Raw genomic sequence first — 25328 nt, 5'->3', positions numbered from 1 at the left:
CAATTTGTTTCTGACATGATTTCCTTGATTAGTTTGTAGTATGTGGGGCGTGTACTTTGCATTCTTCCTGAGATGCAAACATACCATTCAGTGTACATGAACCTGAGACAGCAATCAACAAATCATTGTCAAGTCCAAATCAAAGAGAGTAAAACCAGTAGCACTGTCATACTAATGAGGGGCAAAAAACAACTAACAACACAGACGATGACACAAATTGTGACAACAGGTAATCTAATGCCAAACTCTACACATCATTGTCATCCATTTCACCTTTTCCATGTTTATAAGGATTATTCTCATGGTCCACAAGGAACAACACAATCCCAATGCTTTAATGCACCAGAACAAATCCATAGAGAACCCCTCTCAGTCAATCAATTCCCCAACCATAAATATTGCAAAACAAAACAAAACAAACACGAGGAAGGTGACGTCTTTAACTAAATTTGATTAAAAGTACACTGGCTCTTTATGTTGACCCCGGATCAGTGAACTGGTGTTGTGATGGTCATGTGCACAAGACTTGAATATGGAAACTGAGAGATTCTGCTTAAAACGGAAGCTGTCAGACCTCTTTTTTTCTTTTTTCTTTCTTTTTTTTTTTTTTGACCAAAGCAAAAACAATGCTCACTGTGAAGAACAACTCACACAATCTCAACCGGTACTTTAACTGTAAGACATTCTCACTGTATTCTTTAATATATCAACAACAAAAAAAAGAAAAAAATAGAAAGCAAATTTCAAAATATGTTTTAATGTGAACACGTAGGCCTTAAAATTCCTTTATTAAATAACATCTGGAAAAATCCCAAGCAAGCATGAAAGCGATCACTTCTCATCCTTGTCCAGTTTACACACAGGGGATGACATCTGAAGGACTCAAATAATAGAATGTTCTAGATTCACTTATAAAGCAGAGAATGGGCTAAGAATCTGACAACAAGATACTGAAACATTTGACTTGCGCTATAGGCTTCTGTCTACTGTCTATTTTCAAACAAATAACCAGTTTCAGGTTAAGATAAGTCAATCTTTACCTGTAAGCAGGGAAGGATACACCTTAAATACTTTTTCATAATTGGTATTATTAAGCCAGTTGTGCCAACTGAAAAAGGGCTGCGAGGAAAGTGACCATGGAGAGAGTTCCATCATTGGACAGCTACTGGACAGAAAGATCCAGCTCCCTCTAAGACATCATTTTATTCTTCTTTTTTTTAAGTTAAGGGAACATTGATCTGGTCAGAGTTCTGACAGGTTTTATCTAAGCATCACCTGTGATTTTTTCTCCATTCAGTCACGTCTAAAACAAAGATGGTATTAGCCATGTTAGATTGGGTTTTACAAAACAGCTTGTCCAAATCAAAGGTGGACGACAATAACCAGTGGTACACAAAGTGGCACATAATTTAATCACATAAATTCTGTCTTTGGGGTGTTACCAAAGCAACTGGAGATGCAGCGTTTGAAGACAGCCAATTGTTGTAACCTTTCTTTACTGTTCAGTCAGGCAGGAGACGCTGCAGATTATTCCACAGAACAGGAAATGGAATGGCTCAAAAGAACATGGACAGAAGATTACAATAAAAACCATGAGAACCACAAAGCCAAATTACATCATATGTAACAGGGTATACAGCACGGTAATATGAGAAGTCCATTTTAACATTGTGTTGATAATACAAAATTATACAAATGTTCAAATCAAATCAATCATGTTTGAGCACAGTTGTATAAGTGAGTGAATGATGAAGGTGAGAATTTGATATGGATTTGAAGTTTTACTGAGGGTAAGTTTATGATTTAAGGTCTAACGAGTGTTCACACACTACACATTAACTGATGCAGACATCAGCTGCACTGCTAACAGAGCTAGAAGCAAGGTAATCTATCACCACAAGTCTGTGGCTGCATTTGTGCAAACCTATTCAACACTAAATTGTGATGAACAAGTCTAAAGTTTAAATAACATTTGGCTGTCCATGGTGGAGTTCAAAGGTAGTACAGATATCAAATATTCTATATGTCTATGCAGTCCCAATACTGTGATGTCACCATTACATTATGTTCACCAATCCATTTTTGTCTTTCTTTCTTTCTTTGCATTTCTTTCTTCACTTTTCTGTCTTGAAATCTGTTTCTTAGGAACAGATCTAAACAAGGTTTAGGTAGTCTTTTAAGCATCAGCTAGTAGACCGGTGTGCTGAGCTCAAGGAGAGTAGAAGCTTTCTGGATTATAAAAAACAGAGGTGTGACTATCAGACCATTCTAAGTCAGGACAACTCTTTAGCCATGAGGAGGCATGTGTGAAAACACCTTTGAATGGATAAATGGATGACTAAGTTAAAAGACTATTATTAGAGAAGAGTAAATAGGAGCGAAGGCTTTCAGCTCCATTCAGCTGAGAGGAACAAAACAATAGTCTCACAGAGGCACACCATGAGTAGTCACGAATAATGCATCTGCACGTATGGTCATTTCACAGAGTAACACTGCTTCAAACTGCAGTGGCATATAGAATTTAAGGGGACAAACTGAATTACAAATCAAAGGGACAAAGTAAAAAAAATGCAAGTATTCCCTGACGATGAAAAATTGGTCCATCAAAAAATGACAAAAATGGCTTTAGTGTAGCTAGGATTAACTATCATCTACTTTTAATGTCTTTATATGAAACTTGTTTAGGAGATGAAGGACTTCTTTTTAAACAGTTATGTTTCAGCTTTTGCTATTAAATTTTTGAACACATATGCATTAAAAACGACAGCTGCATGTGATATGGAGTCATCAAAAAGTCCTATTAAAAAAAAACAACAACAGAAACAAAAAGACAATGGTGGCATGTGACTAGGCCTGCTCACAGTAGAGAGGGTGTAGGGTCTGATGGTGGCATGTGACTAGGCCTGCTCACAGTAGAGAGGGTGTAGGGTCTGATGGTGGCATGTGACTAGGCCTGCTCACAGTAGAGAGGGTGTAGGGTCTGATGGTGGCATGTGACTAGGCCTGCTCACAGTAGAGAGGGTGTAGGGTCTGATGGTGGCATGTGACTAGGCCTGCTCACAGTAGAGAGGGTGTAGGGTCTGATGGTGGCATGTGACTAGGCCTGCTCACAGTAGAGAGGGTGTAGGGTCTGATGGTGGCATGTGACTAGGCCTGCTCACAGTAGAGAGGGTGTAGGGTGTGATGGTGGCATGTGACTAGGCCTGCTCACAGTAGAGAGGGTGCAGGGTCTGATGGGATTTTGGTTTAGCAGGAGAGAGCGACTGAAGATTGACACAGTGAAGCGTTGAGGTGTTGTGTGATTTCACCCTCATAGGAAAGCCAACAGGACAATGGACAACAGAAGGCATAGGACAAGGAAGAAGATACACAGAGGTCAAAAATAAGATGTTACAACTAAGAAACGACATTGAGAACAAGGCACAGAATTTTCTGCAAATGGTTTGAATTGAACAACAACAACAACAACAACAAAAAAGTACCAGCAGTTTCAGGACTTTCGGTGGATGGTGAAGCTTTTCTACAGTGAATTCTGGCAACGTCTGTTAAAACAACCCTATCATGTCTCACTCTGACTTTCTGTCTGAAACACAGGTAACAACCATGTCCTGGTCAGGACTTAACGTTTTCTCAACCCAAGAAAGACAAAACCAAAAACAAAAAAAAAAGAAAGAAAGAAAGAAAGAATAAACCAACCCTAATTTGGCCAACCTATGCCTCCCCCTCCCACCCAAACTCCCAGAGAAAAGGGAAAAACAAAATAAACAAACAGAATCCTGTGGACTTAGATATAGTACTCCTTTTTCTCATCCGAGTTGTTGTGTCCACCCTCTGCATTGATAATGGCCGTGTCGGCATCAGCTGCATCGTCTGCTCCTTTAGCTTCATGTGTGAAATAAGTTCCTGTTAAAGAGGAAGTCCTAAAATGTTAATAATGTCAACTGACATCCTATACCAGATCTTCTTTATATGTGTAAATGTCTCTCTCTCTCTCTCTCTCTCTCTCTATATATATATACACACACACACACACACACACACACACACACACACATATATATATATATGTGTGTGTGTGTGTGTGTGTGTGTGTGTTACAGGGAGATAAGCAAAGACTTCATTTTCAAGAGGGATTATTCTCATCTGAAATGTCTACTCTGGACTAATGAAAGAAACTGTCCCAGTGAGAAGCTGATGAGTTGTTCTAGTCTATAACAACAATAATAATAAATAATAATAATACAAAACCCCCCACACAACTCTTCTTGTCAAAAGTATAGCAGTCTTACTGTGATCAAAGCCACAGATCAACTGAGAAGAGCTTCTTTTATTCTGCAGATGGAAGACTTCAGATTTTCTTAATTACTTACAAACCAGAACTTTGGTAAGAATTTGAATGTCTCATCACAGCCTCAACCCTCCGGGTCATAAATTTAGGAAAAGAAGAGAGGGGTTGGTTCACATACCTTTGTGTCTGGCAAAGTATCGTCCCATAACGATGAGAAGGCAGAGTACAGCAAACACCACCACGGCTACCACCCCTCCGATGACAGCGTGGTCCACTGTCTGCTGGGAGTTGGTACCTGCTCTGGAATCTATATAGGTCAGAACAAAGAGATCAACCTTGAGACAGCTGTCTGCCTAAGCTGCAAGACTGTACATTCCCTTTATAAACATTCATTTTGCCTAGAAAATAACACAGATAATATAACAATAGAAAGAATCAGCTTTGGCACACAGATGCACATGACAAAGTGTATATGTCAAGATCATTGTGTGAGGTAATGAGAGAAGGTTGTAATGGAAAGGTAATGAATGTATACTATACTGTATTGATACAGAGTAACACAGATATGTTGCGTCTGCAACTAACAGACTGATAGTGCAGTAATAATGTGGCAATAATACAATGGCGATATAATGATAATGCAGTGTTAATACAGTGATAATAGACATAAATGGTCTATGTCCACACCAAAACGCTGAAACCCCTTGTTTGACTGTACGCCCTTTTGGTTATGAAGTTATCCCACCACAAACTACTTGTTCGGCCATGTTGTGTCCAAAATCGCAGATCCATGTAGGGTTTGACCTCTGTTGTGGTTGTTCTTCATCTCATAAACACAGCAAATATAAAGCCTGTATTCTATGTTGGATCAGTGCATGAGCATTGTACAGTATGATGATCTGTAACTGAGGATAGATTAGCAAATTTGGTACCACTTTACAATAAGACTACCCTTATAAACGGTTTGTGAATGGTTTATAATTAGTTTATTAATTAGGTTGTAAACACTTTATAAATCATTAATAAGCTGTTATAAACACTAGATAAAAAGCAGAACCATCGCCTGTTGCTTGCCAAATAGTGATCCCACATTTATCTGTACTGTTAAGCCTCTGATCTCATTGGTTACTTTGTCCACTTCATCAGCCAGCATTTATACCTGTCAGCCCCATCAGATGTTTGTTAATAAGTTACTAGCATTTAACCACCATTAGCATATCTTAATAGTTTCATTTGGCATATCAGATTATTGCATATTAAATCTTCATATCAATTTACAAGATTCATACACTAAGGCTTTGGTTATATTGTTTACCTTGGCATTTTCAGCATGCCATCAGCAGCCATCCTCATTAATATCACGGGTTTTGATATGACACATGCTATCATATTAAAGTGGTGTATTCTGATGCGTGTTGGGGGTAGATGGGTGGAGCTTCCCAGCATGCCTTGGGGCCATTGACTATTGTTTAGCTCCAGTTTGTTATTGTTCAGATTATGTTTCCCGTTGTGTCTAGTAGAAGTGTATGTGTATTGTTCATCATGTAGTCTTTGTGTTGTGTTGTTAATTCTTGTGATAGTCTCATGTTATCGGTGTACCGTAAATGTAATTGTCGGCATGAATGATGTACTTCCTTCCTATCGCGTCAGCATGCTAAGTATGTTACTTCTTGGTTTGCGCTGTTGCAAAATAAAAGGTAGTGTTATCCCTCTACAGAAAACTTAGCAACTCATTAGTGCATTAGTGCATGGTGATGGGTTTCACACTTTACAATAAGGCTCACTTCTCCAGTTATAAATATTAGTAATTCATCAATAGATGGTCATGCAGTTTGCACTTTACAATAAGGCTCCCTTCCGGCAATTATAAATGTTAGTAACTAATAAATAAATGGTCATAAAAATGAGATGAAGCTAACAGTTTAACATGCTCACTTATAAAGGGACAACAAAAAGTAAGCTAAGCAACTAGCAAGATCTCAAATTTAACAGAATAGATAGATGAAAAGTGCAGCAGTGACTTGATCTTGCCAAATAGTGACCCCATATCGATGTATGAAAACTGTGTTATAACTCATTTATAAGTGTTTATTAATTATTTAAAAAGTGTTTACAATCTAATTAATAACCTAATTGTAAGCCATTTATGAATCCTTTATAAGGGTAGTCATCTTGTAAAGCGGTACCGAAAATTTGATAGACAGAGCTGCATTTATTGCATTTCGCCTGTCATATTTGATCTGGTGTCTCCAGCACAAACTTTCACCAGTGGTAATCGCAACCACACTAAATCATTTCTAAAGCTCCCGGTTTTCCCTGTCCACATTACAACAAATTCCGAAATCACACATTTGTGACTGTGGGCTGTGGGGACCACTCAGACGCAATCACATATTTGTGACCATGGGCATTAAGGGGTTAACACTGCATTACCTCCATATTACCTCTGTATTAACACTGCATTACCTCTCTATTAACATTGCATTACCTCCATATTACTTCTGTATTAACACTGCATTGCTTCCGTATTACCTCTGTATTAACACTGCATTGCTTCCATATTACCTCTGTATTAACACTGCATTGTTTCTATATTACCCCTACACTACCATTCTTTTGCCACAGTATTAAAATCTGCATTACCACTATATAAATCACTGCATCACTAGTAGTTTACTGGTGTAGTATCACCTTTATCAGTACACCACTACATTATCAATCTGTTACCACTGTGTTAACACTGCATTATTACTACACTATCAGTCTATTACCATTGTATTAAAACTGCATTATTACTGCACTATCAGTCTAATACCACTGTATTAACACTGCATTATCACTGCACTATCAGTCTAATACCACTGTATTAACACTGCATTATTACTGCACTATCAGTCTATTACCACTGTATTAACACTGCATTATTACTGCAGGTAATGCAGTGTTAATATAGAGGTAATATCGAGGTAATGCAGTGTTAATACAGATGTAATATGGTGGTAATGCTGTGTTAATACAGAGGTAATATGGAGGTAATGCAGTGTTAATACAGATGTAATAAATGTAGTGTTAACACAGAGGTAATATGGAGGTAATGCAGTTGTAATTCAGCTGAAATACAGCAGCAAAGCTGTGATTGTGCAAGTGGAGAATAACTGTTAATGCTGTGGCAACAGAATGATAAAGCAGGGGTAGTAGTGATGCAATGCAGTGGTAATTCAGTAGTAACACAGTGGTTATGCAGTGGCTGTAGTAGTAACAGTCTTTGGCAGATTAGAATGAAGCAGCTCCATTTTACTGACTCAACTATGGTACATCAGTCATCACCTCTTGGTTCTATTTACAAACTCTCATGAAAGCCATGACAGATTTTACCCCAGCCAACAACCCAACTCATCCAGATAAGACACGTTCACTGAGCTGAGCAGTGAGTCATGAGGGACATTCATAAGAAAATAACACTACTGTCAGAAAGAGAGAAAGAGAGAGGCTTAAACATTTAACAGTGTTGTAGCTGATCTATGAAGACATGGGGTGGTTGATTGCCAGCTTCACTCTGCGAAAACCCACACCACTGCTCCTCAAGTCACTCCGACAAACAATGCTTGCTTTTTCCTGCCTTGGGCCAAAGAAATAGTGTTTGCCCAAAAAACTAAACATGTGAATCTCAGGCAGTTTTTGAGAAAGATTTATACCTGAAGAACAAAGCAGGCCTCTGAGACAGCTCACACTAATGATATGTGAAGTTTATTGATCAGGTGTAGGGATCCATGACAACCCAAAGTTAATAGTGGTCTGTGGACTTGATTGGTTCTTCATGGTGCAAAGGCGGAGCAAAATTTTTTCATCAATATCTCACAGTAGGCTCGGAAATGAAAGAATTTGGTGTGAGATAAGGGTAGGAGATAGACACAGAGAACAGTGTGAATCCTGTCTTGCCTTCAGAAACAGGGTAGTTCTCATCCAAACGACTGTCAGAAATGTCAGGTCTGAAATGAGCTGTTCATTGGTGATAACGTGCTGTCAGAGAATACATTCAAGTGACTAAAAACTTTTAGCTTTTTACATTTCAAGGTCTATATTTACAGTTCTCTAAGGGCCTGTGTGCTTCCATGCCAACCAAAGCAAAAAAGCAGGAGAGGTTGGCAGTGAAGCAAAGGGGATTGCTGAGCAGTCCATACTTGTGTAAACTGCTAACGGGGAGTAAGCGTCCTGTTTACATGCAGAAATCTCCTGCACTCATCTCTGGCCTAAATCTGAGAGCCAGGGATTTCCCGTGAGAGTTCAGAAGAACCAAACCAGCAGGTCACAACTTATTAGAGGATTATGAAAGCAAGGAAATCACACAACATGTGGTGGTATAACAGCTACCCAATCTCACCTCATAAACAAGACTGGCTGTCGACCAGAGGCTGGAGAGGAATGCAGCAGTGCTAACTGACAAACTCAACCAAACAGTACTCCATAAACCTAACAGCTTGTTTTGACTTCAAATTTCCTTCTTCGCTCCTCTCCCTCAGACGGCAGATTCAATTAAAGTCAGTGGAAATCCACCTGACACCTAATTCACTCTTGTCAGAGAAGAGATTTAACACTCTTTCCCATTAACATGCTAATTCAGAAAGGGGGCCTCACCAGTGCAGGGTTGGAAGGGGAGGTGGGCGGTGGAGTGGATGGATAAACAGTTGATGGAAATGTCAGAGATCCCTCTCAGACCAGCGCCCTGGTTCGGCTGACACATCGGAGCAAGCTGTTGGCAGCCACGCCTGTATTTCTGCTGGGTCACATGTCAGAGCACTGTCTTTGCCTGGACAGACTGGGGAGTAATTAACATAGCTTAACCAATGGACTGAGTCCAGGGAAAGGAATGCCTATTCCCATTCAGACTATCACTGATCAGGCATGGCTCCTTCTCCTCCTTCTGTCTTTACTCTGAATTCCTTCTCCTTTTTTTCTAAACCTAAGGTGTATGTGGAGAAGAGTCAGGAGTAATGATAGTATATGATTGGAGCCCTGATGAGACACAGGTATGAAAACCCACCATGCAATGAAGGAACGGTAATTCAATAAGAACCCACAGTGACCAAAGAGTCTGGCAACTTGTCATTTGAAAGCCAGATGGTTTAAGAATGGAAAATACTCAAACAACCCAGTCTAATCCCACCTATTTCTTCTTTTTTTTGCCTGAGGAAGAGAATGTATCACCAATTCCTCAAAAATTGCTCTTCAAAAATGAAAAAAAAAATTGCTCTCATCTTAACTGATGTCAGTGAGTTATACTTTAATTACATGTACTGGAGGCTGTGTACTGCAGGGGGCTTACAGATGAATCCATTACCACCAACAGGTCTTGTGTTAAGCGTTTATGACTAGAACATTAAATTGTTTAATGGAAGAGAATGATGGAGCAGAGAAGTAAATAGAGGCAATGAACGGCTGATTCAGTCTAGGGGTTTTTGAAGCTGGTGTTAGAGGCACTGACGGGCTCTCTCATCTTGGCTTTGCCTGATCTAGGAACATGGCATCACAGAGAGCCAAACGGATGAATGTATGCCCTTACACCATTGTAGAGGCAAAGAAGATGCTGGCAGGCTCTGGAAAGCAGGAACACATTGATTTTTTTGTCTTCAGTCATTGATGTCTCCTATATCACACTGTCTGTTCCAGCAGGAGTGTTCCTGTGGAGCAGGAGAATTGCTGTGGAGTAGACGCCATGGGGGTTCCTCTCCAGACTATATGATTCAGCGTGTGAGAACAAAAAAATGGACGGCAGCCTTCTGTGGCCATTTCTAAAGAGCTCATTTCTAAAGGACATCCTCAGTCAAACAGAGAGGAGATGGGCTTCAAGACAAGGCAGTCAAGAGAGTCAGGCTAGCGATAGGAAATTTACAAACATTAACTCATATGTACACACTCTCTTTCAGGTGAACCCAAAACTTACTAAAGACCCACGTAAAACGTTTTCATGTCATTTACTTTAACAGCAGTGATTTACTGGGTGGCGCAAACAGACCACATGACCACTCAGTCCCTTCCCATGAGAACAGCATGATAGGCGACCCAACACTGACATTTAATTCCACTGTTCAAAGTCCAGGTGGAGGCTGAGGTGAAAGGAGAGAAGGATGAGACAAAGCAAAACTCCATGCTCAGGATAGTGAGTGAAATGCCACTGAAAAAAAAAAAAAAATCAAAAAACAAGAAGACAAAACAAAAAACAGACTGGTTCTGGTGTTACTGTTGAGAGAAAGATGTGTGTCTCTGGGGAGTCAGGAGAACACTCCGAGGGGTTCTGTGTTGTGTGAGCTCTGGAGCATGCCCTCCTGATAGAGTTCACGTCTACTTGCTCAGAGAATTCAAAAGGGACAGTCAAGTCACATCGCAGCTGCAGGCTAAGCCGAACATGGTCGTACTCCATCAGCACCTTCACGATCACAGCTCTCTCTGTCTCATTCTTGGAGAGAACAAAAAAATTTTTGGTTGTGCTCATGGCAACAGAAACCCATGGCAACTGAAACACAATCACTTTCTGTTCTCAGACACCGTCTGAAGAAGGGACACAGGAACAGAATGTGCTAAAGACCTGTTTTTTTTTTTTTTTTTGTGGGTGTGTGTGAATGTCCTACTTTTGCATGAGTTCTTCTGTTGTGTGTGTTTGGGGATTAGAGAGTTCTTTAATGTGACACAAAAATGTGATTTTTTTCTGATCTATTTCAGCACCTAGGTGCTTTCAGAACCTTTGTTTTCAAAGCAGGAAAGTGGTACCCCTTCAGATCAAACAGGGCACTGACAGACAAAGCCTGGAACAAACGAAGGGCTCATCACCCTGACAAACAGGAAGGTGTGGATACTTCAGTCTGTGAATGAGAATATTGAAGAGTTCTCTCTCTCTCTCTGTGGCTTGTGGGTACAGGTGGAGAGTGGAAACGTGTTGGTATTTGCGTCTGTCCTCAGCCTGTGGGTACACTTGGTCTTGATCTCATAGTCAATTACTTTCCTTCCTCAGGATAGGTCATCTATTGTTTTCTCAGCCTGGATTCGAGTCTCATTGCCCGCTTCTAATAACTTTCACAAATGAAACATGAGGGGCACTACATACTATCCTCCAGTGGACAATTACAATGATTTTGGACAGCATGGTTTGGATCTAACCACAACGATTTTCTTTCAGTGTGTATATATTGTCATTTTGTTCATTTTCTCTCTTTCTCTTTTTCCTGGTGTTACTACACTGATATGGGCACCTTCAGACTGAGTGACACTGCTGATAAGAAGATCTCTGGGCAGAGTACAATTCTCAGAGTTAATAAGACCTGATTAGAAACAGAGAGAGTCATTACACAGAGGGAGGCATCACAAAAGATCTATTGCAGCCACTACCATTACGAAACACACAGCAAGTCATGCCAAATGCACACACAGCTATACACCCATTTTCACTTTAACAAAAAAAAAAAAATCCACCAACATTATCACATCTTCATTTCATTTCATTGTATTTTTGCTACTGAAAGGAAAGCAGATGATGATGCCGAACAGAATGATGAGTGCTGATAAGAATAGCAGTGTGAACTCCCATTCACTACACACACATAAAGCACAAGGGTTTGTGGCTGTTGTTATCATACTCCTCTAATGTGACCTCTCGTTTCATTTCCTCCATTCTCCTGTCACCTTCAGTTAATTCTCCATCACAGTCTCACTTAAGCATTCACACTCAATCCGTTTTATTATTTAGATCTTGGATCAGACTTCACACTTAATCTATCATATCATTTACATCTTTGATCAGGTAGTCACACTTAATCCATCATATCATTTAGATCTTTGATCAGAATTCATACTAAATCTGTCATATCAGTTAGATCTTTGATCAGCATTCACACTTAATTCGTCATATCATGTAGATCTCCAATCTGCACTCACACTTAATCTGTCAAATTATCTAGATCTTTGATCAGAATTAACACTAAATCTGTCATATGAATTAGACATTTAATCAGGATTAGATGATTCAGGGGAAAAATAATAAATGTCAAATAAATAAATATTTCTTTAAAATGACATAGCACAGCTGAGACAAAGATGGCATTGTAAAGTGCCCCCCCCCTTCTTTAGTGGATCTGTTTTGACTTCCAAAGAGGAAGACATGTCTCAAGCAATTTCCTTAATTGTTCCCTCTGTAGATGCCACTTGTCTGATATATGGAAATGTTCACTTCTCCCTACGCAGCCAGGCGTATCCCACCCTGAGTCATATGGCTGTCTGTAAGTATTGTTATTAGAGAGACTCAGAGAAAACACAAAATACAGCTTTAAAAAAAAAGAGGACAGTGGATTTCACAATAGGTGGTAAAATATCAGAGAGGGAAGTGAAGAGGAGAAATGCGTCTCTTCTCACCGTCCACAGGAAAAAACAGAAATCCAATCCTGACATGTCCTGAAGGGAAGCAAAAAAGCAGCTGCAGTTTGCAATGTGCCAATGTGCCATCCTGAGGGCTATCGCAAACATCCACGTTTCAAAGGATGTGTTGATTTGAAAGATAGGAGACCGTCTAATTGGGTCTTCTAATCTTCTAATGAAGCTGTAGTGCTTTTTGTGGCAAAAAAGTGTGGCAGATTGAAATGAAAGAAAAGCGCTGGTAGGTCTTTGAGGTGGAGGAGGCTGAGGATGGTCTCATTACACAAGCCCTGTGTATGTACTCGTGTCTCTTCAGCCGAGTGGAGCTTCTCTTCAGCTTCCTGTATTCTTACTAAGCTACTGTATTGATGTCATTTCTTCCTTAAGCTGTGTCTATTATTATTCAATCTGCTGTGCCAGTCTGAATATGATGGTGCTGGTATCAATGTTTCTTTGTAAATCAGCTCATGTATTTAGCTATGAGTACAGAACTACAAACGTAAACATCAAGGTAGAGAGAGTAAAATCAAGCCAACACCATGTCACCCTGTGTCCAACAGAGCCCAACCCCCCCCCCCCCCCCCCCCCCCCCCCCCAGAACCTAGAGGGAGAGACAGGTGGAACTGTTTCTCTGTGTTTGATGGGTATTGCGTTGACCCAGAAAACTCCACAGATGAGCATTCAAACCAGCAGAGTCCTGTCAGTGGCCTGGTGCCAGTGTATTATTGATTATGAACACCAAAAAACTTGACCTCATGTTCTTCATTAAGTGTAAAGATATGCACCGCCTCTACTGAGATGAATTAAGCCTTCTGAACCCCTGCTCTCTGAAATTATGAATTTGAATGTATTTGTCTGTGTGTCTGCCCTGCGATGGATTGGCAACCTGTCCAGGGTGTTTCCCTGCTTTCACCCAGTGAATGCTGGGATAGGCTCCAGCACCCACCACAACCCTAACTAGGATAAGTGGCTTAGAAAATGAATGAATGAATAAATGAATTTTGTTCACTTTTCATATGTGAGAGCCCTTTTGCAAATTAAAACAATTAGGAACAAAAGTGAAGGTGCTAAAAAAAAAGACCATGGGAACAGACCATTTCCACCTCCACCGTCTTCTACCTTTTTAATGTTTATATAAGGTAGAGGATAAAGGTAAAGAACACATCTTATTTTTCATCAGACAAATACAGATGACAATTGGTGATTATAATGAAGTAAAAGCCTATTGAAAACCACGAACGCTGCTCACATACTATTCAGTTCCCCTCAATTTCCTCTGCACAGATCTCTGGGGTTTGTCTGGGAGCTTTCCAGTTAAACATATTAACAATCTAATTACTTCAAAACTAAAGAGGTCCTTTGAGGCCTGTTATAAAACAACAACAACAACAAACAAAAACAAAACAAAACTGACTTAATACTCATTCATTTTCCAAACCCATCAGCGTGAGTCAGAAGCAATGCTATTTTGGGGGATTCAAATGAATGAGTTCATACCTCAAGACTTTCTGATACCAAAGCAACCGTGGAAACATAGGTAAAAGCTTAGAAGGTTGAGAAACAATGACAAAGAGATATGTATGACTTCTCAGATTTCAAAAGGGCCCAGTCTTAGAAATACAATCCAGCAGACAGATAGGTAGAGAGAGAGAGAGAGAGAGAGAGAGAGAGAGAGAGAACAGAAGCAAAAATGAACTTCACTCCTAAATTGCTGGTTATGATTATGGCTGTGTTTGGGTGACTGTCTCCAGCGGGGAGACCTCTCTCACGTCTCTCGCGTCAACACTCACGCTCCTGACAGCTCTCTCTGACTTGTAGCTACAGAACAGAGAGGTGGACAGGGAGGGCTCACAGAGAAGAAGAACAGACAAAACAAGGAATCACAACACACTTTAACAGTATGGATGTTCAGACTGATGTGTGTGTGTGGGGAAACCTTTCTAACAGACCGAACAGTTCAAAAATGTGCCATTCCTGTTTTAGCTAGACAATCATATAAAAAGAATTTAGGAGAGAGAGTTTCCTCATTTCACATTCTCTGTCATTACAATGTGTAATTGTGTGAAGACAGGCCGGTGGACAGCTTTTTTCTGTAAAATAAGTCCCAAACGCAGCATTATGCAAATGTCAAAACAACACATTCCATACAGGGGACTCCGGTCTGCAACTTGTCACCAAAAGCAGGGGAAGAGAAGGTTGTCAGAGCTAATCCAGGATATGATGTGAGTTCCAGGGAACGAAACAAAGCCACGGGCAAGCTAGGTCTTTCTCCTGATGGTTCTCTTATTCCCCTGAGCTATGGGATCAGGGCTAATTCTGCTCCTCAGGTGCAAGGAAGCCAGCCGACCTACACAGCACAACCAATCACAGTGCTCACATTAAAACCATTAATGGAGCTCACAGGCTATGACGCCCAGAACTACTCACTTTGACTTCCACAGCGAAGGTAAAGAGAAAGCAAAGAGAAAGTCATAAGCCAGCTCCCGAAAGCTCCTTGGTTTTCTGTGGCTCTTAGCAAACTCTGACATTGCTTTAAAGCTTAGGGAGGAACTGAGAGCTGGCCTCCTCTGACATGGATGAAGAGAATGTTTGGAGAATGTTTGTTCCGGTATGCTCCGCTGCACTTCTCACATCAAAGCCAATTCTACTCCTGTGTAAGAGTGACAGCAGGGGGAAAAAATAGCAGCTCTCACATCTCAGAGTGATCTTAATTTTGTCCACTTAGTACCTAATAGTACCTGTGATTGGACTAAAAAAGATCACAAACCTTCCGAGTTCTACAGCGTGCAGCGCACTGAAGCTGCCTTTGGACAGAGATGAAAAATCACATCAAGGCCTCCGTAGTATAATCATCTCCCCTGAGCGACTGAAGGAACTATAGTGATTGGACATGATGAATGTAGGACTGGTGTGGGAGAGAACAGCTTTGACGGCCATGGATGAGTGCCATCCGTCAGTGTGTTTTCTGCCTGTATCCCCAGACGGGAGAAGGGCACGGAGAGAGGAGACGCAGAGTGGGAGAAATGAAGGAGATAGGAATAATGATAAAAAAAAAGTCTGCCAAGATGGAGCGGTACAGTACCGTCACTGGGCTTGGCTGTTGCTGGTTTCCACAGTGCATTGGTGGGCATGAGGGAGTGCTTGTTGAAGCATTTAAACTACAGGTGATAGAGAGAGAGAGCTTATTTCTAATTAGAGTGCAGGACAGGGAGTATGGAGACGATGGAGCGTCTGTTTGCTGACTGCTTTCCCCCCCCAGGCCTAACAAAGCGAGCAGTCCCACCAAGTCCATGCCAGCCTGCAAGGCCTCCTAACTCTCATCCACCGCCGTCTCCCAATGCTGAGTCTGTTTGGAGTCTCAGACTAATTACTGTGGCACACGCACCTCACCTGCCAGGCAGCCACACCTGACCTGCCAGGCAGCCACAGGAACTCCTGACGGATTTTCCAGCACTCCCGATGCAAGTCATATGCAAATTCCTCTCAACTTGTCAGACAACATCCATGACCCTGGAAAAAGGGCTTGCACCAATCAAAGTCCATGCACTGAAACCATTACACCTATATGAGAGGAAGAAAAAAAAGGAATGGGGAAGTAGAGTGTGATGTGTCTTTGAGGAAGCTCAAGGTTCAAGGTTCAAGGTTATCTTTATTGTCCCACTAGGGGAAATTTGTTATGCAGCAAGAGGTCACATAATGACAGAATACAAAGGGACAACATCAACAACAACATCAAAAATAAATCACAAAACTAGAGCAGGGAAATGGAAATTCATATGTACAAATTTGCAAGAACACAAATGTGCATATGTGCCAGGGTAGTGCAAGGAATGCAGTCAGAGTGCTAATTGCCATTAACAATATCAGTAGCACTTGGAATGAAAGATACATGGAGTCTTAGGGAGCTCTTTTCCACTAGGATGGTGCTGGTACCAGTGTGGAGCCGGTGCTGCCTTGGTGCCTTTTGAGAACCGGCCCGCATTTCCACAGGTTTGTGAACCAAATGATATGGAGCGAACGTTTGGGTAGTTTCCATGAGGGAAAAATCATGGCGGACAGAACACATCTGTGTTGTTTGCTTTTTATAAATTTACTTTTATGGCTTTCACACACTGATACACCTCATGAATTTCGCCCTACAACTTTTTACTTTGGGGGAGAAAACAGTAAACCTGTCGAGTGCTTAAATGAAGGTCTACAGTGGTCTATTTGCACCAACCAGAGCCGTTGAGAGTTTTTCGACTGCTCTGTCTCCAACTACGTTCATGTAACATATAAACAACAACCCGTGTTGATGCAGATACAAATGGTTGGCCATACATCTTTTAATCATATACATATTTTCATGCTACATATAGCCTTTAGCCTACCGCTATCTTGGTCAGACTTTTTTTGTTACTCCCACCTCTCTAGAGAATGTCACGTACAAAACACATCATACGCTGAACTGATTGGTTCTCGCATGGTTCTCATTTGCATAGCCACTGATGTCAACGGTTCCAACTTTTGGGACCAGCAATTCTGCGGTGCTGTGCCGATGCAGGCTTTCTGGCATTGGCACCAGTATTTTTTCAGTGGAAAAGCACAGCCTCTGTGCTAGATTAGGCACCATCACTGGCACCGCGTCAGTGGAATAGGGGTATTAATCCTCCAAACAGGTGCCTGAAATGACGGACTGACGGCAATAGCTCCCTCTGGAGTGGATGGTCCGGGCAGTCAAATATAGCATTAGCCCTCCTAAGGACCTGCCTATGACCAAAAGCTTGGCTTGACTCCTCCCTGAGATCATACTGACCATTTTCACGAGACTTCCGAGTCTGTTCTTATAGGACAAATTTAGGTTTCCAAATCAAGCAAAAATACTAAAGTTTAAAACAGATTCAGTGAAACTTGTATAAAAGAGAATCATTATCTCAGGAGAAACTTTAAAAGAGCTTATTTTCCTCAGGAAGAAAAGTCTTTGGTGGACGTTTTTAGAGGTAGAATCAACATAGGGTTCGAAACACAGTTTGTTATCAAGAACAATATCCAAATATTTGCAGCTCTCTGGTAGGTCAATGTCAGCACCTTTTATAACAGTTGACAGTGGGCTTGGTGGTGACTTTGTGAAATCAATGATCATCTCTTTCATTTTTGACACATTTAGATGGAGGAAAGACTCATCACACCAAGCCACAAAGTCATCCAACACTGACCCATGATCCTGTTTCTCCCTTTCAAGAAGGCTGGCAACAACAGAATCATTAGCATATGTGTCTGTTATTATAGTTGCTGTGACACTCTTTAGTGTACATGATGTAATGAAGAGGGGCAAGACAGAAACCTTGAGGGGAACCAGTGGATGAGTAGAGCTGGTTTGAGAGAACACTGTTAACTCTCACACACTGTGACCTATCAGTTTAAAAGGCCATTATCCAATTAGTCAGGTTAGGATCGAGTTTAAAGTGGCAGATGAGCCTCTCTGCAACCAGGAATGGCTGGATGGTATTGAATGCCAAAGAGAAATCAATAAATAAGAGTCTGGCATGGGTCTTGGAGCCCTCCAAATGCTGATACAGAAAGTGTAACAGTGTGATGACAGCATCCTCCACACCTCTACCAGGCCTGTACGCTCTGCTTTGAACAGTGACTGTTTGCATTTGTTTTCACAGGCTAATGTCACAGTCCCTCAACTAGTATGGGAGTAGTGCCTCTTTTCTTGGTACGGAAGTGAGGGAAAACGGAATGAAAGAGCAGATGCTCTTGAAATGGACATAGAGGATGAAGCCCAAGTGGACCTGTTAGTTTAAGCAGTAGACTCTTAAACCACTCCTAAAACTCCACCACACTGGACTGCAAAGGACCTCATGCTAAGAGGCTGTTTCCTTTATGTAAAACAGAGCCAGGGTCAGAAAAACAATTCCAAACAACAAGCACAAAGGATGAGAATGTGTTATGCGAATGCTCTAAGTATTCACTGACGTCTGTTCCAAAACTGTGTTCATTGAACAGATGAATGTCACAGCACGAACAATGCACTTCCCCCTTTACAGCAACAATGACAATTTTAGGTAGGACAGTTAACACACTGTAGGACCCAGTTGTAACTGTTCTGTTTTGTTTTTTCCGTGTTCCTTTTCTTTCATTTGAATAAAAAAAGAGCTAAGAGAAAAGGAGTTCTGAAATACACACTTAACTGTGCCATAACAGGCAGGGGCATCACCATGGCGACAGCAATTGTGTGGATCAGGGAGAGACAGTTAGCATTTGCACTCTAGGGCATGTCAAACAGCCTCACATCAGTGGCGACTAAGTTCACGTCAAACAGGGACCAGAACTTACAGCCAACAAAACCAACAGGGAGAGGGAGAGAGAGAGAGAGAGAGAGAGGGTGGAAAGAGAGAGCATAAGCCAAAAGAGGAAGTCTTCAATAAGCCCTTTTATAATTTGAGCTGAACAAATTACAGTGTGCCTGCAGCTCTGTGTGGATGAGAAAGGCTTTGTTTGATTAGAGACAGCTCTGTACTGTGGAATTCAAATGACAAAGCCTTAATGCGTCATACACATCTGACCACAGTCAAAAGCAGCTTCGAAACATCTGAATGAACACTCTTTCATCAATCCAATATCTTTCATATATGTACATGCAGTAGCTGCATACATACATACATACACACACACACACACACACACACACACAGTCGGCCCTCCTTATCTGCGGGTTCCACATCCGCGGATTTAACCAACCATGGATCGAAAATATTCAGAAAAAAAATAAAATTCCAGAAAGTTCCAAAAAGCAAAACTTGAATTTGCTGCACACTGAGCTAATGAAGTGATGTGTAGGCATACCCTGCTGTAGCCTCCTGTTGTTTCACAGATCCTCAGTCTCTCTCCAGCACTCGTTGTTTGAGCATTGTTCGCCTCGCATCTCGTTCATTCGCTACTTGTGTTTTAAAACATTTATAATTTCTTTATTTATAATTATATTTTCTATATGTACTTGTAGTTTAAATATCCTGTGATTTATTCTATGTATTTCTCTTTCAGGTCATTAAACAAAAACAATCTGTAAGTGTAGAAAGTAAGAAAATGGTATGTCGTTGCTGATGTGCATGTAATATGCAGCTAGGCCTACGATGGTTGCATCTGTACTGAACATGTACAGACTTTTTTTTCATGTCTTTATTCCCAAAACAATATAATATAACAACTATTCACATAACATTTACATTGTATTAGGTATTATAAGTAATCTATAGATGATTTAAAGTATATGGGAGGACATGCGTAGGTTATATGAAAATACAATGCTATTTTATATAAGGGACTTGAGCATCCACGGAATTTGGTATCCGCGGGAAATCCTGGAACCAATCCCCCGCAGATACAGAGGGCAGACTGTACACACATACACACACACACACACACACACACACACACACACACACACACATATATATATATATATATATATATATATATATATATATATGTTATTTGTTGTTTGAATAGAACTACACAAGTTTAAGTAAGGCTGAGAAAACTTTAAATGCTGTTGAACTTTTAAAATAATCCTTTCACAAACTCAGTCCATTTCCATTTGGATTGGGGAGCAGGAGAGGAAAACGACATTCAGCAGGGCTGTGACAGGGCCCATCAGTCGTTTCGAATATGGATGCATTCAGCTTAAGACAACCAGGTGTGTTCTATATGAGCACTGACTCTGTGAAGGGACAGGAAGACATGAAGAGTGCACTGGAGGTGGAAAGAAAAGCTATACACAACCCAGGAGACTGAGGGGAGATGAACTGAACTGAAATCTCACAAATGGAAATAAATTTCAACGTTTGTTTCCTTTCTTCTTTTTTTTTTTTCTTTTTGTAATTGCAAAGTTAAACAGTCCTGCGATATCACCTGTCGCAGAGTACAGTAATTCCTTACTTGATGCAATGCGTTTCTGACAAAGGGAGTCATTTTACACATGGCTACTTCCACCCAGACTTTTTTTCAGTTCAGTTCCTTAAGGCTTTTCATCAGAAAGCACAGAACGTTTGGCTAATGTTCATTCCGCCTCCACTTAAACACCACAGGACAACAAACAGCACAAAATGACGGAGTATGGCAGACGTGTGTTCAATCATCCTCTCTCAAAATGAAAGACAGAGAGAGAGAGAGAGAGAGAGAGAGGGAGAGAGAGAGAGAGAGAGAGAGGCAAAGAGAGAGAAAGAGAGACAGACAGAGAGAAAGAGAGAAGAAAAGCTCACGCCAGATAGGGTAGACTGTGGCAAGATAAACAGACTGATAGATAGACTGATAGATAGATTGACAGACAGACTGATAGACAGATTGATAGATAGACTGATAGATAGATTGATAGATAGACTGATAGATAGACTGATAGATATATTGATAGATAGACTGATAGATATATTGATAGATAGATTGCAGACTGAATGAACATGGGATCAGCTGCTCAAAGCTCAACAAGGATCCTCCTCATTTATTCACTCACACGGAGGCGAAAGAATGAGAGCGCAACAAACAAAAAAAAGCTGAAAAAAAAATGGTTGAGGAGGTATTGATGCAGCAGCTTGAATGGCCACTCACATTAAGTCAGGGAGAAGGAAAGGTGATAAAGGTGTGTGTGTGTGTGTGTGTGTGTGTGTGTGAAGGGGCTGTCTGACAGGGGTGTGGACACGCTGATAAGGATTTGATCTGTTTAACCTACAGAGACATATTCATATTCCAGTAGCTGCAATACCATTCAGCCTCACACCAACTTAACACAATAGGCAAAACTGAAGCATAAGCCGTGATTTTTCAGAGGGACTGAGGTAGAATCATCTAGCCTGAACTCCTTTAAACATCTCTCTCTGCAGAGAAAATGACAGAGAGAGAGAGAGAGAGAGAGAGAGAGAGAGAAGGAAAGAGAATGACAGAGAAAGAGAGAGAGAAGGAAAGCGAATGACAGACGAAAAGAAGAGAGATGGAGATGGTGATGTTAGAAAAACAGTGAAATGGGGCCGCTCTCCATAAGTTACTCTTGACTGCTTTTCTGTTCCATAGAGGAATTTCACCCACCATGTCACCACCTCCCAACCCCCTCCCTTTCCCTCCTTTGGGCTGGAAACCTCACTTACTCCTCCAACAGCTCGTTGCTAGGCTACACCAGAGACAGAGAGGAGGCAGAAAAGACTGTTATCAAAAGGGAGAGAAATCTCCCAAACAGAGCAAAGTACCGTATGCTGAAAATAAGATGGTAAACAGAGAGCGTGTTCAGGGTTTGCAGAAAAAGCCAGCCACATAAAACAGACATTATCTGACACAATGCAAATGAGTGATCTTTCTGACAACACACACACACACGCACACAGACACCCACACACTATTCACCACATGAGTGTTCTCCTTGTGCAGTTGAAAACAAGCCATTTTTGTCACGAGTGTGAATTCTTTCTTCTTAGACCTGTGAGGGGATTTTTTACAAAAGCCACATTTTAACACTCATCTTCATCCAGATCACTCATTGGACAAAGCTGGTACTTCTACAGACAAATAAGCATTTCTGTAGGCCTGTGTGGCCAGAAACACGCATCTGCAACAGCTCAATACATTCTCACTGTGGCCAGTTTAAAGGAACAAAGAAAGAAAATCTTCCATATTTATGCATTTATATTTTTTCACATGGGTTTTCATGTCTGTTTAACTAGGTTATGAGGTCTAATGTTTTACTGACTCAGGCTTCTGTATATCTCCACTGATACACCACTATATACAAGATAACAGATCCGACATCAGAGTACACACTCTGTCCCATGTCCTCTGCTTCCCCTTCACATCACTACCATACAAAATTTCATTTATACTGCTGACATGGTACTGTACCACCGTTTTCTCATGTTAAAATCCATCTCATTCGCTCCACTGTTACAGAGCATATGGTACTACAGAAGAAAAACAAGTATGCATGTGTGTCTGCGCGTGTGTGTGTGTGTCTGTGTGTGTGTGTGTACAAGCAGTGACCTGTGAGAGGCTTTATGTTTTCCGTTTTCCATGTTCAAACGTGAGGGATTGTTTTGCTTTAACACATCACTTTTACATTACATCCACAATCTCTGGTTGTTGTGTTCACATGCACTACCTTGTGTCTGGAGATGAAAAGATGAAAATACAAGTGTTGAAAAACAGACGGTGGTTTGAGTCCTGATCATTTTAAAAATCCAGGATGTTAAAAGAATAAACAGCACAAGAGAAAGTCTGACCCAGAACATAATGAAAATCCTAATTGAATTACTGATGACATTTAGTGAAGCAAGCACATGACATGATTAGAGATCCACAGAGAAGCATGGAGACAGATGTTCTCACCTTTTCACACTGTGTTAGTGCGTTTGTGCTAACTGCTGGCCTAATCCCCTCCATTTCCCTTACAAAAGCACACATTCAGACAATCATCCAAACTCATCAGGATTTACCACAGGCAGATTAAATGAGAGAGTTATTGGAGGCAGATTAAATGAATCTGTCAGAAAGACAAGAAAAGAATGAGGACACACACAGGGAAAATGTCAACAAGTACTACAGATGTGTTCCTGCAGACCAGAGAGAGAGAGAGAGAGAGAGAGAGAGATGGAGAGAGAATCTTATCTGACCTGATCCTGGCTTTTTTCACATCTTTTTTTCATTAAAACTCCTAGCAGAGAGTCAGAGACAACACAAACACACTCACCACGTAGTGTAGACTCACTGTCTGCTTCTCTGTGTGTGTGTGGTGTGGAGGAGAGAGTGAGGTTTGAGGCTGTGTGAGCAGCTATGCCATGCTGAGGGCAGACCTGCCATGCTTTAGCACAAAAAACAGAGAGAAAGAAAGAGAGAGGGAGAGAGAGGGAGAGAGAGAGAGAGAGAGAGGTACCAACCGTGAGCTGCAGGTTCAGTGCTGGGCGCAGGGTCTGAGCAGACGAAGAGAGGTGGAGGGGGTGGTGGAACGGTGGAGGTGAAAGGAGAGGAGCAGGCATGCAACCAAAAAAAAAAAAAAAAAGGGAGAACGTGGTGGGGAGGGAGAGAACACAAAACACATCTCATAAGCAGGCATCCAGGGACAGTTCCACAACACCAAAGCTTAAGACACTACAAACAACAGTATGTATAAACAAATAAACAAACACATAAATAAATAGATAAATCAATCAATAAATAAGAGGTGCACCACATCACAAACAGGACATAAGGAGACAGTGAGGAGACTTAAAAGAAATTATCTTCAAAACCTATACATTTGTGGACGTTGCACACCTGACATACCACAAACACTTCTGAAGGATGATATTTGGTAGGTTTCTGGGACAATGAGGTGTGTGTGTTATGACTGGACTGGTCTTCCAGTGAATTTGACACGTTTAAACAAAATCAGCAGCTCTGAATAATACAGCATTCTGAATGACTTTTCACATACTATTGTTCACCGGCAGTCCGCTCAGGTGAATACACACTCTTCATGTGTAAGGTGATACAAGGAGTGAGGTATTTGGATTTTACTCTGTCTTAATTTGTTTTTGGAGACCAATTTGTACATAGCTTAAATGTATTTATCATGTACGAATCCATAAATCATACAACAGTTAACACTGACTCAAAATCCCAATTATGCAGCCATTCCAAGCCAAACTCTAATTCTACCTGAAAAAATCTGTTGCGTCTGAGTCACTGAGACAAGCACATCAATAATGACAAATCTCATACTGTAATTAGGAACTGATGGCCATCTCTCTGAGAGGAGCCCAGTGCACATGTCTTCTGCCTGGGGCCTAACCATACTGTAATGAAATGCTATGGCAGACACACAGACGCAGAGCTGAGGAAAAGGAGATACAGTGTGACTTTGCATTAGCCTGGGGCAAAAAACACTTCAAACAGGCCAACGACGACTTTCTGTATTACACTTCTCCCTCTTATGCCGGAAAACGTCAGTCATGCCTACCCCTGTCTCACTGCTAGCATTTGAAGCCCAACAGAATGTTTATAATGTCTCTCCAATATGATTAGACTGGATTTGGTCCTAATCCAATCACACCTTCTGATAGACTATGGTTCAGTACACAAATTTCCTCAGTGTTCATCTGAGAGCAGGTTCCTTTGTCCATGTCTGAAGAGGGAGTGTGGTTATGTTATGTGGATCTGAGGACTGAGTGTGGTAGCCTCTCTGGATCTGAAGATGAAACAGGGGAATGGATTTGCTGTTTTTGCAGTTTTCTGGGAGAGAGGGTGGTTTGATCGTCAATGAAGATCACATGCCAGTCATCATGGCTCCTCCTTTTACCCAACTCTTTCATGTCACTCCAAACAAGCACTCATCAGCTGTGCTCAGACCAGCAGTCAATGGGTGAGGACAGTGTACCTTCCTTCATTCTGCTCTTCCATACTGATCAAGCACCATCACACAACTAAGGCATGACGTAGAGCATTTTCCCCCCTCTCTGTCCGTCTGTGATCGCAGGTAATTCACCCAGATCAGCATTACTTGTTCAGTTCAGAACTTCTCCGACTCTCTGCCTGTCATTACCACGCCCTCTCTCCTCTGCTCCAGACGGCCTGTAGGAGTGATGGAGAACACTGCTCCTCAGCCTAATCACTGAACAGAGTTACACAAAGTGCCCAAGAG

The 25328-nt window shown here is 41.2% G+C and overlaps 1 protein-coding gene across 1 annotated transcript in view; it reads right to left on the bottom strand.

The window, feature by feature from the left end:
• Positions 1-3784: 3784 nt before the first annotated feature.
• The window catches only part of cadm1a (cell adhesion molecule 1a), a 230488-nt gene continuing 208944 nt past the window's right edge, over positions 3785-25328 (bottom strand). The window contains exons 9-10 of the mRNA XM_030783002.1: positions 4467-4595; positions 3785-3903 (exon numbers count right to left, since the gene is read on the bottom strand). Of these exons, the coding sequence (XP_030638862.1) occupies positions 3785-3903; positions 4467-4595 (248 nt within the window). The remainder of the gene's footprint in view (positions 3904-4466; positions 4596-25328) is intronic.

The sequence above is a fragment of the Chanos chanos genome, chromosome 8 (genome assembly GCF_902362185.1).
Source record: "Chanos chanos chromosome 8, fChaCha1.1, whole genome shotgun sequence".
Taxonomy (NCBI): Eukaryota; Metazoa; Chordata; class Actinopteri; order Gonorynchiformes; family Chanidae; genus Chanos; species Chanos chanos.
This window is presented reverse-complemented; position numbering and strand designations above follow the sequence as displayed.